The sequence below is a fragment of the Spodoptera frugiperda genome, chromosome 19 (genome assembly GCF_023101765.2).
Source record: "Spodoptera frugiperda isolate SF20-4 chromosome 19, AGI-APGP_CSIRO_Sfru_2.0, whole genome shotgun sequence".
Lineage (NCBI taxonomy): Eukaryota > Metazoa > Arthropoda > Insecta > Lepidoptera > Noctuidae > Spodoptera > Spodoptera frugiperda.
The window spans coordinates 1,838,781-1,857,068 of NC_064230.1; the positions used below are offsets into that span (position 1 = coordinate 1,838,781).

At 40.3% G+C, this 18,288-nt stretch overlaps 2 protein-coding genes across 9 annotated transcripts in view; both read right to left on the reverse strand.

Annotated features, from left to right (window-relative positions):
* The window catches only part of LOC118281012 (adenosine 5'-monophosphoramidase HINT3), a 125,322-nt gene that overhangs the window by 63,928 nt on the left and 43,106 nt on the right, over positions 1 to 18,288 (reverse strand). The gene's annotated exons all lie outside the window — the stretch shown is intronic.
* Positions 1 to 18,288, reverse strand: part of LOC118281157 (alpha-1,6-mannosyl-glycoprotein 2-beta-N-acetylglucosaminyltransferase) — a 70,216-nt gene that overhangs the window by 27,260 nt on the left and 24,668 nt on the right. For 2 of the 6 annotated variants that reach the window (XM_050700553.1, XM_050700549.1), the window contains exons 2-4: positions 3,713 to 3,939; positions 3,041 to 3,100; positions 1,776 to 1,832 (exon numbers count right to left, since the gene is read on the reverse strand). In XM_050700553.1, the coding sequence (XP_050556510.1) occupies positions 1,776 to 1,832; positions 3,041 to 3,100; positions 3,713 to 3,827 (232 nt within the window). In that variant the 5' untranslated portion in view covers positions 3,828 to 3,939. The remainder of the gene's footprint in view (positions 1 to 1,775; positions 1,833 to 3,040; positions 3,101 to 3,712; positions 3,940 to 18,288) is intronic. The other 4 variants (XM_035601648.2, XM_050700552.1, XM_050700551.1 and 1 more) reach the window with 3 other exon arrangements.

An 18,288-nucleotide genomic window follows, 5' to 3' on the forward strand; every position in this document is an offset into this window, starting at 1 on the left:
TGAAATCAACCATATTACATTTATAAATAGAGTTCAAATTACATTGCGTGTACTAGCGTTTTATTTTCTAGCACTTACATATACATACATTGATTACAATAGTACACCATATTGCATAGAGCGTAAGGTTGAAAATTGCATACAGTCACATCGTGAAAGTTTACCATAGCCTATACAAAATAGCATAGAAATAACATGGTGTAGACAACACAGAACGGCCCGAATACACAAAAAACACCAAATTTGCACCTTATACCTTAAACAATAAAGTCCAACATCGAATACCCTGTTATTTTACAAAACCAATGATGTACAAAACGACACATATAAAAAAAAAACAACAGATAAAACCTCCAAACCCAGGTGACATGATATACCAACTCCTCTTACGTTTTGCCCAATAGATGGCGTTAATAACAAGTACTTAATTTAATGAAGAAGTTCACTAACTCCGTCGATAGATGGCGTTGATAACAAGTTCTTTTGTAATTTGTATGACAATACAATATATTTTGTCACTGGAATTCCATGAGAAGTATGTCAGATATTTTGATATAAACAAGAACTGGGCCAAAAGCCAATTTTTCGAGTAATTCATCTTATTAATGATGTGTATATTTTGTCGAGAATTTATAACTAACTTGTGAAACATATTACATGGTGACTTGATTTAAATTTAATTTAGAACGAATGAACGTATGTGTATGAATGTGTACAGCTAATGCAATGGACTGCACAGTTAGCGCGGTGGCTAGGCAACTGGCTGCCGTGCAACGTGTCGCGGGTTCGATTTCCGCACGGAACAACTCTTTGTGTGGTCCACAGATTGTTGTTTCGGGTCTGGGTGTCATGTGTATGTGAACTATGTTTGTAAACGCACACACGACACAGGAAAAAATCCTAGTGTGGGACAAACATTTTTATTTAAAATAAAATTAAAAAAAATATATTAAAAAACACCTTGTCTCCACTATATAGGAACATTTGTCGAGCGACATGTGTCTCGAGAGACATCGGGCGACATTGTTGACTATGCGATAAGGAACAGTTTTCAATAATGTACTGACATACCTAATAATAATTAAGATATATGTATGTATTCAACTGAGAGACTTATGTACAAACATTTAGCAATTATAATACATTTTCAACAAACACATAGGTATAGCGATGAAGATATGAAAAAAAATAACAAAAAAAAAGGAAATAAGAAACAAAATCAATTTTACATAATTATAAAGGTGTTCTAAAAGTATCTGCCACGGCTTTAATGGGAGGTAGTGTTGTGTTTGAAGATTACAATAGTGAAGAAATTTACCAGTTAATTCAATTTGAGAACATAAAGAAGTTTAATAAACATTGACTCTACTCTGCATAAAGTGGTTCACAAATACGCACGATGCGTCGCTTCGTCAATGAAAACAATTGATAGCAATTGTATTAATAAAGTATAAAAATAATTGATATAGCACGCGCGCGTAAAGTTCCAAAATACCTACTAGTCTTCCGATAACGCGGGCGCCTCGCTGCTAACAGCTGATCATGAGAAAGAATGCGTGCGCGAAATTTTGTTATTGTGATAAAAATAAAACTAATGAGTATACAAAAAAGTTTCTTCGGGAAAGTTGTTTGTAATCATGAGTACAATCACGTGTTTAAATATCGTTCACTAATTACCAGTCACCCTAAATGAACATGAAACTGACAAAAGCGTGTTTTTATACATAAAATAATAAAGACACACACAAAAATAAACAAATAGCAAATCAAAAAACCTTTCAATGGTAAGGAGAGCGGTTTAGAATCCAAACTATGATTTGTTACGGTAACATCTGAAAATTATTAAAAAATACGACTTAAAAGTAATACACAAAAATGTGTTTTATGTTAAACGGTTTAAGGCTGCTTTTCTATCAGAGATGTGCTATGCTACGTTGCTGTTGATGCGTTTGGCTTCCACCAATCATATTCATTGGTGAAAGCTAGAAGGATAACTCTGAACGGACTAAGATTTGGAACTTGGCGCCATAGTAACTTTTATTCAGCTCAAAATTACCTATCCAATGATGTAACACACATAGCTATTGGAAGGTGGGACCAGGATTTGCATTCTCCTTTTGCTAATATTACAATTATCGGAACTACAACTATCGACATTATTTTCTATTGTTAAGGTAAGCGTCCACAGGCCCGCATCGTACGCATCGCACGCAACGGATTTTAGTTTGTCTTGTATAGAAACTCATACAACTGCGTCCACTGATCCGCATCATCAGCAATGCCTACATGCGATGCGTACTGATGACGTCGTACGAAGCGTGCGATGCGTACGATGCGGGCCCGTGGACGCTTACCTTTAATCATCGTTCTTAAACTACATTTTATCTACTTTAGTTAATAACAAATTAAACACATAACTAGAAGTATTAAATAAGAGTACAGGTAAATACTATTTCAAAAAATTTTACCTATGTAGATACTTAGAACAAAACGAAAGAATTACATCCCACAACTAAAAAAAAAAACAAATCAATAACATGTCTGATCCCACGAAACTACTGATCCCCAAATATATTTGTAAATAAATACATGACGATCTCCCCTTTAAAGCAATAGGGTAGATGACTAAGTTTTATTTTAATGTCCGTCTTGTAGATTATTTTAAATTAATGAAAAAATATTAGACACGTATTTTTTATTTTGTTACGGAAATAAATACTTTCGAAGATATATTGATTTGAAATATCACGTGACGTCACTTTTAGGTACATTTTATGCGTAGAAATGACGTTTTTGCTCCCACTCCTAAACTTTGATTCGTTTTATGTAAGAATTGTTATCTTATATGACAAAATAAAAAAATTACGTGTCTAATAACCTAACCTAACTGACGGACTAAATAGATTTTTAATTTTCATACCCCGTCATCATCCCTATTGCTTAACTATCACAAACGTCAACCACCCTTGCATATCTACCCCATTACCCCCAGAAACAAATACATACATACAAAAAAAAGAGAAAAAAAAAACTTAAAAACCTGAACGATTCGGTTTAATTTTGAACAACGCCCACTGCATTTGAATGCTATTATCTTCACCTGTAAGTAAATGCAACGTCACGCCTTTTATCCCCGAAGGTGTAGGCAGAGGTGCACATAACGGCACGTAATGCCGCTATACAATGTACACACACTTTTCACCATTTGTGTTATAAGTCCCATGTAATAGGGGCCTATATTGCCATATACTGGGCACAATTCCAGACTCCAGACTCCGTGCTACTTACTACTGAGAAATTTTCGCGAAAATAAGCCAAGCCCGATCCGGGAATCGAACCCAAGACCACTTATCCGGCAGTCACACTTGCCCAACGAAACCGGTTGACCCAAGTTCAACCGGCCTCGTTGGTGGTTTACTCTAATTCAACGAAAAACGAAGTTTCGTCCGAAACTTAGCAAATTTCGTAATATGTATAACTAATTTTACTTATTGCGAACTTTCTTGAAGTACAATTAACGAATAAAATAAAATATAAATAAATAGGTTTTGATTTGAAATTAAAAATAAAACGTTATTTCAAGTAATTCTATTAGTAAATCAATAAAACCTACGGCCGATGATTAAACGAAACTTCGCATTCGAGAACCGGAGTAGCCCTACAGAATATTTCGAAAAAACAAAATATTAATAGATTTAAAACTGTATCTTACCTCCATCCCTGTACATCCCGCCAGTGGACGCGGAAAGCATAATCTGTAGCCATAGACAAAAGAGCCCGAGTATAACAACAACTCTGGCAACCGACGCATATTTTAAGCGTGGCATCTCGTTTATCGATCAACAGATGGAGCTAGTTGCATCGTACGTAGTCCGCCCATCGGCCGCTAGATGGCGTTGTCTCATATTTCGTTCAGATCATTGTGTTCCATCGTTGTTACTGTAAAGAAGGAGAAAAAACATGTTTAGAAATGTTTTTTTATGATTTGTTTTATAAGTCTTATAAAAGTACCGCTAAACCAATCAATATTTTTTTAAACATAATAACAAAAATCTCCCGTTACTGTTGACTGAGTGATTGATAGACATAGCTGTATCTACTGCGCGTAGCTGTGCGACATTTTTTTTTTATTGTTACTTTGCCCCACACTAGGATTGTCTCCTGTGTCGTGCGATTACAGACATAATATTATATTAAGTGTGGGAGAGCCATCCTTCGGTACAAATCGGCCGGCTCAACCGGAGTGATACCACGGCCTCACAGAAAACCGACGTGAAACAACGTCTACGTTGTGTGAGTGAGGTTACCGGAGGCCCAATTATTCCCCTTCCCAAGCCCCGATTCCCCAACAACCCTTGAATTCCTAACCCCCAAAAGGCCGGCAACGTACTTGTAACGCCTTTAGTGTTTCAAGTGCCGATGGGCGGCGGCGATCGTTTACCATCGGGTGATCCGTCTGCTCGTTTACCAGCTTAGACAGGCTGACTTTCAATTCGACGCGTGGAAACCAAGGTATTCAACTAGTATTTTTTTGTAGTCAATTCAGGATATTTTTTAAAAAACCCGAAAATGTTGAATATCTCAGAAATTAGCCACTTTCGGACCAGGGACCTCAGGGCTAATTTTGTAAGAAATTAGTTGTATTATCACCTCCCGAGAGGAATAGTGGAATACGTCCAATAGACAGTTCTGTGTATAAAAAAGCGCGTACGAAGTCGCGAGCAGAAGCTATAAGCAGTATTTTATACTGCCGCCTACGTAAAGTATGAGTCATATTCTAGAGAATTATTGATTGGACCCGTTGTCTGGCTTTTATTGGGCCGTAATAGAGCACGCAGCTAGCAAGTGATGTATCAGATACTCTGTTGCCGTGTAGCAGAATATACAACGTGTAACAAAATGGGGATATACATATCAAGTACACGGTTTCTAGATAACATAACAAACGATACGGGAAGGGTCTTTATAAACTCATGTTTTCATGGAACGAAGTTATGATTTTTTTCAATACATAAAAGTCCAGAAACCGAACATCAAAATTAGGTAGATACAGACACTAAGTGATCAGATTTACAGAAGAAATGTTTCGTAATTAGCGAGTGATCCCTGAAGCGTTGTGACACGTTTGTAAGATTTAAAGGGAATATACCATGCGACACCAAGTATTTGGTACCAACTTTTTAATACGCATTTTAAGCTGAAGTCGCGAGCAGAAGCTATAAGCAGTATTTTATACTGCCGCCTACGTAAAGTATGACTCATATTCTAGAGAATTATTGATTAGCCCCGTTGTCTGGCTTTTATTGGGCCGTAATAGAGCACGCAGCTCGCAGCTCGCAAGTGATGTATCAGATACTCTGTTGCCGTGTAGTAGAATATATACAGTATGGAGATCACTGATAAATGATATTTATTTTGCAAATAGGTTACAATGTAACTCTTTTACACGTCAATCTCTAAAATCACTAGATGAGGCCGGCATTTCCTATCGGACTACTCTGAGAAGAAATGCCGAAACAAACTCAAAGGTCATAGTCTCTTTTAAAGTCCAGACAAAATCAATTAAAGATGTCAGAGAACCGTGCAAGTTGATTCTGTAGTGGTCTTTTGAGGAAAGAACCACAGCAGTTTGAGCGGACCTGTTCAGATGGCAGCACGCATGTGTCAGTTTACATATATACATACACAAGCAGACGTATCACCTGATGATAAGCAATCGCCGCCGCCTATGGACACTTAAAACACCAGAGGCGTTACAAGTGCGTTGCCCGCTTTTGGGGGTTAGGAATATGAGGGTTGTTGGGGAATCGGGGATTGTTCAAATTAGCTCAAAGAGAATAATGCACTTTTTGGCTTACCTACTGGGCCTATTTCGGTCATTTTTCGTAGGTATATTGATAGCCAAGATGATAACAAATATGTGGTTTTAATTAAGTCATCAATTATGAGATGGTTTATATCGATAACTGCTTACAATTTTATTCCACTAATTTCCAATTCCTAATTAATTTTGTTAGATAGGTATCTGTTCTAGATTTTAATCAGATTTTAAATATCTATGCCATTTTTGTAATTTGGTTCATTGCTAAAGATTAATTTCGCAGAATGTGATTTCCTTATTTTATGGTATAAGCCGGTAAACGAGTAGACGGATCACCTGATGCTAAGCCTATTCTTCGCCCACGGACAATTGAAACACCAGAGGCGTTACAAGTGCGTTGCCGGTCTTTTGGGGGTTAGGAATTTAAGGGTTGTTTGGGAATCGGGGATTAAATAGATTGGGAAAGGGGGAATTGGGCCTCCGGTAACCTCACTCACACAAAGAAACACGAAACAACGCAAGCATTGTTTCACGTCGGTTTTCTGTGAGGCCGTGGTATCACTCCGGTCGAGCCGGCCCAGCAGTGCCGAAGCATGGCTCTCCCACACTTGATATGTGATTTGCACTTAAGATCTGAAACCTTGATAACATTAAATACAACAGACTGATACAAACAATCAGTACTCGAGATAATTCCTAGTTTTGCAACGTTTTGAAGTAGTGCAGAACAGATAGATACGTGATTTTATTTCATATATTTTCTAAGTCTATCATTGTGTTAAAGAGGAGGAGGCGCGTCAGGGTGCGAATCTTCTTATGTCCCGTCATGGGAAACACTCCGGGCGTGGGAGATCGCGTGACGATCTCCGGCCACCGTAAGTGCGAATCTGCGGACGGCGAGCAAGGGTAGCTTCGACGCCCAACCAGTACCTTTACTACGAGTTTGCTTCATATTTAAAAGATATCTAATGAAAGCGCATTCGGTGCTCTGATTGGTTCATCCATTCTATCTGACCAAGCCCTCTGAAATAGCTGTGTGCGTAAGGCGCCGAGCGTTCTGCGCTGTGATTGAGAAGAGCCATCAGACCACCACAGATGGGGCCCAATAGGGCTGATGCCCGACCCGGAGCTGCGGACTACCTAGTGGGTTTGCCGAGACTCCAGCTTAAAGAGCAGGAGTAGGAACGGGGAGGTTTTTAATCAGTAAAAGTCTGACATTCATACTCGCCTCAACCAAAGGCGGGAGAAGTGATTGGATGGTTTCCCCCTTAAAAAGTCTATCATTGTCATGTAGTGGCAGCATCTATCTATGAAAAAGGAATCGCATCAAAATCTGTAGCGTAGTTTTAAAGATCTAAGCATTTACATATAGAAACAGACAGCGGGAAGCGTTTCTGTCTTTATCTATGTAGTGATATTTAATACTACATAATTAAGAATAATCAGTATCAGACTACAATCTAAAACGACGTCTCAAAAACAGCTGTTAAAATCACAACGCAATTTTGTTTCCATTATAACATATGTTTTGGTTTTTAAAATAAACACAAGGCTACACATATTGTGTTTCGTGAGAATTTTATTAAAAACATAATTTTGTAAATACTTAACTAAGTATGCGTATATGGTTTCGCCCGCGAATTTAGTTTTAAGTATGGGAGAGCCATGCTTCGGCACGAATGGGCCGGCTTGACCGGAGTGATATCACGGCCTCACAGAAAACCGACGTGAAACAACGCTTGCGTTGTGTTTCGTTGTGTGAGTGAGGTTATCGAAGGCCCCATTAGCCCCTTCTCTACCTTCCCAATCCTCGATTCCGGAAACGCACTTGTAACGCCTCTGGTGTTTCGGGTGCCCAATTGCTCATGGGCAGCGGCGATTGCTTACCATCATGCTCATTTACCGGCTTATAAATCAGTATAAGTATGAGAGTGCAGGAAAAGTGTGGAAAAACACCCATAACCAACAAAATCAACTTAAATAAAAAGCAAGCTTATGGCTTCAAAATTTTCCATAATAAACTATGTGAACAAACAATACTGATTACTTTTCCTAGAACATAAGGTTGATAATACAGTAGCAAATTAGTTGACCACTCCTCGATTAAAGCTGGTACAGCCTTCAACAAAAGGCTTTGACCATTACACAGTTTATTTTTTTAAACATTGCCCTACACTAGGATTTCCTCTAATGTCGTGGGTGCATTCACAAACATACAATTTCACATGCACATGACACAAAATTTTTTTGAGCTTTCTCTTCTCCCGCCTTGAGGTAGGCAGTCGGATTTCTGTAAGGCCGTGGTAATACTCGAGCCAGACCATTCGTGCCAAAGCATGGCCCTCCCACACTTTATTGGGTATTCGGGGATTGGGAAGATTAGGGATTGCTCGTAAGACATAGTGACAGGTCAGTAATACAATCTCTCTCAAAACTTTGCTATAAGCGTACAATAAAACAAAATATTAGCAATTCCCCAGAAACCCTTAAATATCAAACCTCTAAACGGCGGCGGCGGCAACTGTTTACCATCAGTTGATCCGTAGGCTCGTTTGCCGGCTTATACCATTAAAAAAAGGAAATAAATGCTACCAAACTTTTGTCTTTTGTCGCCAACTGTACTTAGCAAGCCGCTTTGGACATTGTGGCTAACCAATTTAATTAAAACAAAATAGGGTGTTGCCAGAACTTGGGAAGGTCGCATACACACACACACACACACATACCTCACAGTCGCACACACACATACTCAAGACCAAGAAGTAAGTACAAAGAGGAGATGCCATAATGTGATTGTGCACTGTGACACAAAAACACGGCCCTGTCCAATGATATTATAAGTAAACAGGTGTAGATAGGTTATAAGCGCTCAGAAATGTGAAACAATTAATTTTTTTGAGTGGGTACAATCATGGCAATGCGTGTTTCCGACACTCCCTATGGAACAGCTAGATGGACACTCCCTCTCCATAGGAGAGGGGCGTGATTTGACTCAAAACCATCATATTCTTTTCTTTTCGAAGCGAGAAAATTATTCAATGACTTCTCCCGTCTTGGGGAGGAAGTGACATGACTCTTATTGACTAAAAACCATCATATTCTTTTCTTTTTGAAGCGAGAAAACCATCCCGTTCCTACTCCTGTCATATCATGGGCGAGCCGAGAGGGGTGACAGACTCTTACTAACTAAAAGGTACCCCGTCTCGCAGCTTCAAAACCGGAGCCCCGGTTAGTCGATCTCGAATAACACATAGGCTACTGTTATATCCCATGGGAATACGCAGACGAAGCCGCGGGTAGAAACTAGTTTATTGGTAGAAGTAAAACGTTACTTCTACTTATAACTGACTGCCTCGTTGGTCGAGTGGTCACAAGTGCGACTGTCAGACAAGGGGTCTCGGGTTCGATTCCCGGGTCGGGCAAAGTATTACTGGGCTTGTTTCGAAGCTTTCTCAGTAGTAGTAGTAGGAATTGTGTCCAGTATATGACAATAGGCTCACCACCTATTACATGGGACTTTGTAACACAAATGGTGAAACGTCGGCGTACGTACATTGTAGAGCGGCATTACGTGTCGTAATGTGCACCTCTGCCTACCCCTTCGGGGATAAAAGGCGTGACGTTGCGTTGCTTGTATAACGTTACGGGCAAAAAACAATTTTGTTTACGTTTAAAATGCGGTCACCAATTTTAATGCCTACAGAACACGCACGCGAATGTAATTAATTTAAATACGTTGGTATAATAAGAATTATCGGCTTATAACATACCATCACGCCATTATTAAGAATAAGGGTAGATAGGCCTTTTGTGAGCTTTTGTGTTTTGCTATAGCAAAAGCACCTGGCCTATCTATAAAGACCTATCTACCAGGCCTGAGAACCTCCTTTTTATGGTATAAGCCGGTAAACGAGCAGATGTATCACCTGATGCTAAGTAATCGCCGCCGCCCATGGACACCTGAAACACTAGAGGCGTTACAAGTGCGTTGCCGGCCTTTTGGTAGTAAGGAATTTAAGAGTTGTTGTGGAATAGGGGATTGGGAAGATTGAGATGGGTGATATTTGGGCCTCTGGTAACCTCACTCACACAACGCAAGCGTTGTTTCACATTTGTTTTCTGTGAGTTCGTAGTATCACGCCGGTCGAACAGGCTCATTCATGCCAAAGCATGGCTCATCGAGCCAGCCCAGCAGTGCCGAAGCATGGCTCTCCCACTCTTTTTTAAAGTCAATTAATAATTATTGACTTCACGTCATAATATAAGTGTATATGACCACCAGAACCGACTTAAAGTGCTCTCCTAAGGACAGGAGTTAGACAGACAACGCCGAACAGTTTTCCTGACTCTAGTCTCCTGATCCGGAGCTGCGGACTACCTAGCGGGTTAACCGGGGCTCCGGCTCGAAAAGTAGGAGTAGTAACGTGGTGGTTTTTAGTCAGTAAGAGTCTGACACTCCCTCTCGCCTCGCCCAAGGCGGGAGAAGGCATAGGATGATTTCTCCCCTATCAAAAAAAAGGACAGGAGTTAGACAGACAATGCCGAACAGTTTTCCAGACTGTAGTATCTTGGCGTGTGTCCAGAACAAGTTATGTAGTGACCTTTGCTTTATTTTACCGCAGTAGTCTCAAGGTCAATGCTGCTTAGAACATAATATAAAGACATCTGGGGACTTAGGGTGCTTTTCCAGGAGATATGTGTTATGCAGCTATGCTACAAAGATGTTATTATTTTATAGTCTTTACAAATTGGTTTTATTGTCCCATTAGTTTTGACGCCGTATTGTCGTTACATTGTTCCTACATATACAATGTGATAGGTGTGGGACTTCTAACCCGTTAAGGCTGAGTACTACATCTAATTTTATCGACAAAAAAATAATATGGGGGTTGAACCCCTAATTGAAAATATTGAAAAATAGTGATTTTTTCGGTAAAAATAATTCACAAATGTTTTTTTTTTCTCACCAAAACATTATCAAACATATGAAAAAAGTAATGAATTAGTTAGCCAAGGTTATTAGCTACCGTTTGTCGTTTTTTTTTTTGTTTCTACGACGCATACAACCTTTGATATCAAAAAAAGTAAAAAGAATATTAAAATAGCCATAACTTTTAGGGGGAGGGGATTCGACCCCTTCGACCCCCGACTTTTGTCGATAAAATTAGATGTAGAACTCAGCCTTAACGGGTTAGAAGTCTCAACCCTATCACATTGTATATATACAATAGGTAAATGATCAAATAATGTATCAGAGATATTGCAAAAAACATTTTTTAAAAAGAGTAACGATGGAGTTTCTTGCTCGTTCTTCTCCATTCGAAGCTACACTTTGGAACGAGCACCTTGCTTCACTGACAGACAGACTGACGGACAATTCAATTTGACGTTTCAAAAGTGCCTAATTTAGGATTAATTGAAATAAATTATTTGACTTTGAGTTTGATGTAATAGATAAGCTGTGAAACTATGCCGTTTTCATCTATACTGAGTTATGTAGCTGTGCGAGGAAGATGCACAGTTCGAATACACGATGTATCGATGGTAGGGAAGCCATCCGTAGCACGCATCTGTCCATATTCATTGGTACACATAGCTTTGTGTTAATTAAGCTATATGTACCAATGAATATGATTGGTGGAAGCCAAACGCATCCACAGCAACGTAGCATAGCACATCTCTGGTGGAAAAGCACTATAACTTCTCTAGTATTGGTAGTGCTTTTTATCCTATAGGGATGCGGACGAAGCCGCTGACAAAAGCTAGTTTCCATATACACTTAAAAACCTTAGATAATTAAGCATTATCTTTGTAATTGGCACAACTATGGCACGAATGGATAATTTTAAGAGCTCTTCACATAAAGATAAGCGATTTCCTGCCTTATAAGTATACGTTTATGATAGTATTTGCCTTGAATCGTAAAAGTATTAAAATTGTTTGTCTTTCGTCGTATAATCAAACAGACTAAATTGTTTTACGAGTTACGGTTTAAGGCGGCTTTTCTTCCAGAGATATGCTATGTTGCGTTGCTGTGAATGCGATTTGCTTCCATCAATCATATTCATTGGTAGACATAGCATAACACTAGTGGAAACGAACTCAGCTAAGCTATGTTTTTTATATGGAAAGATGCGTGCTATGGATGGCTTCCCTACTATCGATGCATCGCATACTTGAGTTGCGCATCTTCCTCACACAGCTACATAGCTTAGTTCAAACCACCCCCCTTCCCGAAAATGCGTACCTAGACATTACAGAGCGTTATTTTTTTTTTTTTTTGGTCACACATTTAATGGCTCGTCTTTCTTGAACCCCTCCCGAAACTAAAACCTGGCTACCCCTATGGCTTAGTATCAGTGGAAACGGTCACATAGTTTCATAGCTTAGCTATTACATCTTCGTAACATAGATTTTTAGTGTGATAAGAGCCTTTAGAGCTGTAGGGATTGAGCAGTAGTCTCACAGATGCATAGCTAGACAAGGAGACAAAATTAACTCTATTTTATTATAACTTTCGTGGGACATACTAATTTAATTATTATATTATCGACTTACTCACGTAACTGTTCGACGAGGAACTCGACTAGTTTCAAGCCATGCTAGAGGCTCATATTCATGAGCAGCATTCCGCGACACACGACGCGGCGATTGTCTAGAGTAGCAGCGCGACAATCGCCTATGAGCCTCTAGCATGGCTTGAAACTAGTCGAGTTCCTCGTCAAACAGTTACGTGAGTAAGCTGATAACATAATAATTAAATTAACACTGCATGTGTTTCTATTTCATAATTTCATCTTCAAACAATCTTATCACTTTGCTAATTGCACTTAAATTGTTCTTATTACTTAACTACACTGTTAAACTAACATCACGGTTTTAAAAGCGGGTAATATTCTTGCACGGAGCAACTTTGTGTGATCAACAAATTGTTGTTTCGGGTCTGTGTGTCTTGTGTATGTGAACTTGTATGTCTGTAAACGCACCCACGACACAGGAGAAAATCCTAGTGTGGGATAACATTTGTTTTTTAGAAAAAAATCTGGCGACATTTATTTAAGGTAAGCGTCCACAGGCCCGCATCGTACGCATCGCACGCATCGGATTTTAGTTTGTCTTGTATAGAAACTCATACAACTGCGTCCACTGATCCGCATCGTACGAACCGCATCATCAGCAATGCCTACATGCGATGCGTACTGATGACGTCATACGGAATGCGTACGATGTGTGCGATGCGTCGCGTGTAAGCTGGTAAACAAGCAGACGGATCACGTGATAGTAAGCAATCGCCGCCGCCCATGGACACCCGAAACACCAGAGGCGTTACAAGTGCGCCAGGTTAGGAATTTAAGGGTTGTTGGGGAATCAGGGATTAGGAAGATTGGAAAGGAAGGTAATTTGGCCTCCGGTAACCTCACTCACACAACGAAACACAACGCAAGCGTTGTTTCACGTCGGTGTACAGCTCGGCCGTGGTATCACTCCGGTCGAGCCAGCCCAGCAGTGCCGAAGCATGGCTCTCCCACACTTAAACCATTTATATGTACATGTTATACACAAGTTATCACTGATGAGCTGATGATTGATACGAATGGCTCTCCGCCAAAAATGCGATCACCGCGACCCCTTTGGCTCAGCAATTAAATGCTCGCATACCAAACTGAATAGGTTCGATACCGATGAATGAATCACGTAAATTAATGGTTGGGGGATCCGAATCTGACTGGTAATGCACGCTTGGAACTCTTGGAAGGCTGAATGAATGTGTAGTGGAATCTTGCAACTGAATTTTGAAGCAGATATCTTCAGCCGATTAAGCTGAAAGTATATATGTTTTATTTTGCTAAACTGTATAAGCATTTTTAATTTAATACTCATTTAGTAACAATGGTAAGCAGAAGTGCATATCACGGCACGTAATGCCGTTATACAATGTACACACACTTTTTATCATTTATGTTGTAAGTCCCATGTAATAGGAGGAGAGTCTATTGCCATATATCTACTGGTCACAATTTCAGAATGTGCTATTACTGCGAAATTTTCGATAAACCGAAAAAAACCCAGTATTATTCTGCTCGACTTAGGAATCGAACCCGAGACCCCTTGTCCGGCAGTCGCACTTGCGACCATTCGACCAACGAGGCAGTCTCAGTGTTATTATTGTTACCTACTAAGATATGTTTGTTTACTATACCTTGTTTACTATAGTTAGAAAGCGTAGTATTAGATAACTACGGTAGTCACCGGAGCTGCGGACTACCTAGCGGGCTTACCGGGACTCCGGCTTGAAAAGAAGGAGTACGAACGGGGTGGATTTTAGTCAGTAAGAGTCTGACACTCCCTCTCGCATCGCCCAAGCCGCGAGAACCTTGGATGATTTTCCTCACACTAAAAAAAGCCTTTTTTTGAGGGGACAAAATCATCCAATGACTCCTCAAGCCTTGGGTGAGACGGGAGAGAGTGTTAGACTCTTACTGGCTAAAAACCACCCCGTTTCTACTCCTGCTTGTCGAGCTGGAGCCTCGGTAACCAGTTACGTTGAAAAAGCCTGCCTTCACAATACAGCCGGGTAATAGCTACTGCATTCCTACCAACTACCTACCTATAATGATACCGCTGTCATTGCGTACGATAGAGTTACGTCACAACGATTGTGCAACAACCTGATGGACCATGAAACTGTTGTATGAAACAACAACTTTCACTCGAAATACATTGTAAAATGTCCATCTTTACTTATTAACTTAATACTAGTGGTCGCCTAGTGGTTGAAATTCAACCATATACGATTTAATTTAAAATACAACTTAACATACGTTCAAGGATAATTTTTATTTAACTCAAACTCAAACAAACTATTTTATAAAACTCTATTCATATGAGACGTCAATATCATCGCAATGTCTATCGATTTTGACTTTTTGTCAAATACGATCAGATACTATGCATGTGTGTGTAATGTTTTATTTATTAATTTAATGTACTTTATAAGCATTATTTTTGAAAAATATTAGCGTCCTGCACTTCTCCTACACATAAACTATAAGTGTACCAAATTTTATGCTCCTACGTCCGCGCAATTTTCGTAAAAAGCGGTCCAAAGTTTTTGCATCACGTATTAATATATAGATTGTGAAGTTTTGTTTTGTTTATCGTGTCTTGTTTGTTACTTTACTTATGCGAAACGGCTGAACTGTTTTTGATTCTAAAGCTCCGTACTCACATACGGTATTACTCGATGGAACTAAGCTGTCGAGTAAAACCCATGGCATGGACTTTCGTCCATACATTCAGCATTGATCTATCGAGTGAGCTCGCCGTTCAGTATTCGCCGAACAATTTGAGCCAAAAGATGTCTGTACTTGGTGTAAGCTCGAAAGATTTTTTTATTTATTTTTATTTATTTTTTGTCAGCCTTGATCGTCCCACTGCAGGGCAAAGGCCTCCCTACCCTCCTTCCACTCATCTCTTTGTAGAGCTTTCTGTGACCAATCCTTTTCATAGGAGTCGCATTCATCCTGCCATCTCCGTCTGGGGCTGCTGCGACCGCGAAAAAAATTATTTTAATTTAATTCCATCGAGCTGGCTTGCTGCGAGTCTTCGACCTGTGCGTTTTTCGATCCACACGTTGATTTTTACTCAATTTTGAGTAAAACTATCGAATAATACCGTGTGTGAGTACGGATCTTTTGATACAAATCTTTAAAATTGTTATACGTAATTTTTGTTCTTGTGGGCTAACGTGTCAGATATTGATAGTGTACATGCTTTTTTTAAGGGGGGAAAATTATCCAATAACTTCTCACGCCTTGAGCGAGGCTTAAGGGAGTGTCAGACTCTTACTGACTAAAAACCACTCCTTCTTTTCGAGCCAGAGGCCCGGTAACCTGTTACGTTGTCCGCTGCTCGCCGTCCGCAGACCGGAACATAATGTGATCCCTATTTAGTTATCTAATACTACGCTTTCTAACTATAGTAAACAAGGTAACTATAGTAAACAAACACGTCTTAGTAGGTTACAATAATAACACTGAGACTGTCTTGTTGGTCGAATGGTCGCGAGTGCGACTACCGGACAAGGGATCTCGGGTTCCATTTGGGCATAATACTACTGGACTTTTTTCGGTTTTTCGAAAATTTCTCAGTAGTAGCACGGAGTCTGGAATTGTGTCCAGTATGTGGCAATAGACTCACCCCCTATTACATGGGACTTATAACACAAATAGTGAAAAGTGTGTGTACATTGTATAGCGGCATTACGCGCCGTAATGTGCACCTCTGCCTACCTCTTCGGGGATAAAAGGCGTGACGTTGCATACAATATTTTTTTACAAGCGGAATGTTTAAAAACATTTCATACTAGTAGTAACAGACGTTGCGTTAGAAATTAGCCAAGTGTGAACTATTTGAGAAATGTCCAAACAAAACGCTGAGTTTACATAACAGTAGGTACATACTTATTTACTTTAAACTTAAATCGTCTCTATTATGATAACCATAAGGTATTTAATTGTTTAACGAGTCTCTAAGTATCTATGTAAATATATCAAGCTAAAGAATTTATTTGTTTGAACGCGGTAACCTCCGAAACTACTGGTCCGATTTGAATAATTCCTTTTGTGTTGAATAGTGCATTTATCGAGGAAGGAAGGAAACGTCACGCTTTGAGCTTTGAGGAACCAACCAGCGGGTGAAAAAGTAAATAAATACGAAAGTAACTCAAGTCTTTGTCTCTTCTTTACACCTAAACCACTGTAGCGATTTAAATAATTTTTTGGTTGGATAATCCATTTATTGGTTACAAAGTCCAGTCAACTGATGGTAGCGGTGACTGTCCAGGCGACACACGTACTTAGGTATCGTCATGAGCTAATGTTCACATGTAAACAGCAGCTCATGTAAAGAGATTGTCCAGTCAACTGATGGTAGCGGTGACTGTCCAGGCGACACACGTACTTAGGTATCGTCATGAGCTAATGTTCACATGTAAACAGCAGCTCATGTAAAGAGATTGTCCAGTCAACTGATGGTAGCGGTGACTGTCCAGGCGACACACGCACTTAGGTATCGTCATGAGCTAATGTTCACATGTAAACAGCAGCTCATGTAAAGAGATTGTCCAGTCAACTGATGGTAGCGGTGACTGTCCAGGCGACACGTACCTACTTAGGTATCGTCATGAGCTAATGGTAACATGTAAACAGCAGCTCATGTAAAGAGATTGTCCAGTCAACTGATGGTAGCGGTGACTCTCTAGGCGATACGTACTTAGGTATCGTCATGAGCTAATGGTAACATGTAAACAGCAGCTCATGTAAAGAGATTGTCCAGTCAACTGATGGTAGCGGTGACTGTCCAGGCGACACACGTACTTAGGTATCGTCAAGGACACTTATATTAAACCTCTTCATTAATATTCTCGTAAACAAAGTAATTTCTCATATGCTTAAGTATGTTGTATACAATAAGGTCTTGTGACGTATAGAGCATTGCAAATTGTGTCTAATCACAACGACTTTGAAACTAATTTACTATGCAAGTAGCAACTAACGCTGCACTCATCCCGTGGTTTCGTATGCAAATAAACTCTTGTAAGTATTTTGTTTTATCTGTCCCACCTTATTTTGTTGAGGGGGAAAATCATCTAATGACTTCTCCCGTCCTGAGCGAGGCGTGATAGAATGACAGACTCTTACTGACTAAACACCACCCCGTTCCTACTCCTGCTTTTCAAGCCGGAGCCCCGGTAAACCCGCTAGGCAGTCTGCAGCTGTGGATCAGACATCAGCCCTACTGGACCCTATCTGTGGTGGTCTGATGGCTCTTTGAGGACCGGAATGCGACGCGGCGGACGCACGGGGCGTGAAACAAAGCTTGCGTTGTGTTTTCCAGTATTGGAGGCCCATACTTGTCCTCATCGCCAAATGTCCAGCAATACACTAATAACTCCCCTGGAGTTGCGGTTGTCCATGGGTGGCAAGGATTATCACATTATTCACGAAGGAAAACAACATCAAAATCCATTGAGCAGTTTTTGAGTGAGTCACAGACAGACGCAGTGGAGAATATGATTTCATAATAACATGTCAGGATGCTAATATGCATATGTAAGTATACTTAGAATCCGTGGATATCGCACGATCTCCGGGGAGGCGGCGAACCTCCTTGCCGGATTACCGCCGTGGGATTTGGAGGCGAAAGTGCTCGCGCGCGTCTATAGTCTGCGCGCCGACGCGCGTCGCCGGGGCGAAACTCCGCTGCCGCGCCAGATTAGTGCGTGGCGGGACGAACTCCGGCGCGATCTCATGGCGGATTGGCAGCAACGACTGTCGCAACCGAGGGCTGGGCTCGCTGTCATTGCAGCGATAAGTCCCCTCTTTGAGGAGTGGCTAGAGAGGCGCCATGGCGTCCTCACCTACCGCCTGACGCAGGTGCTTACCGGACATGGGAGTTTCGGTGGG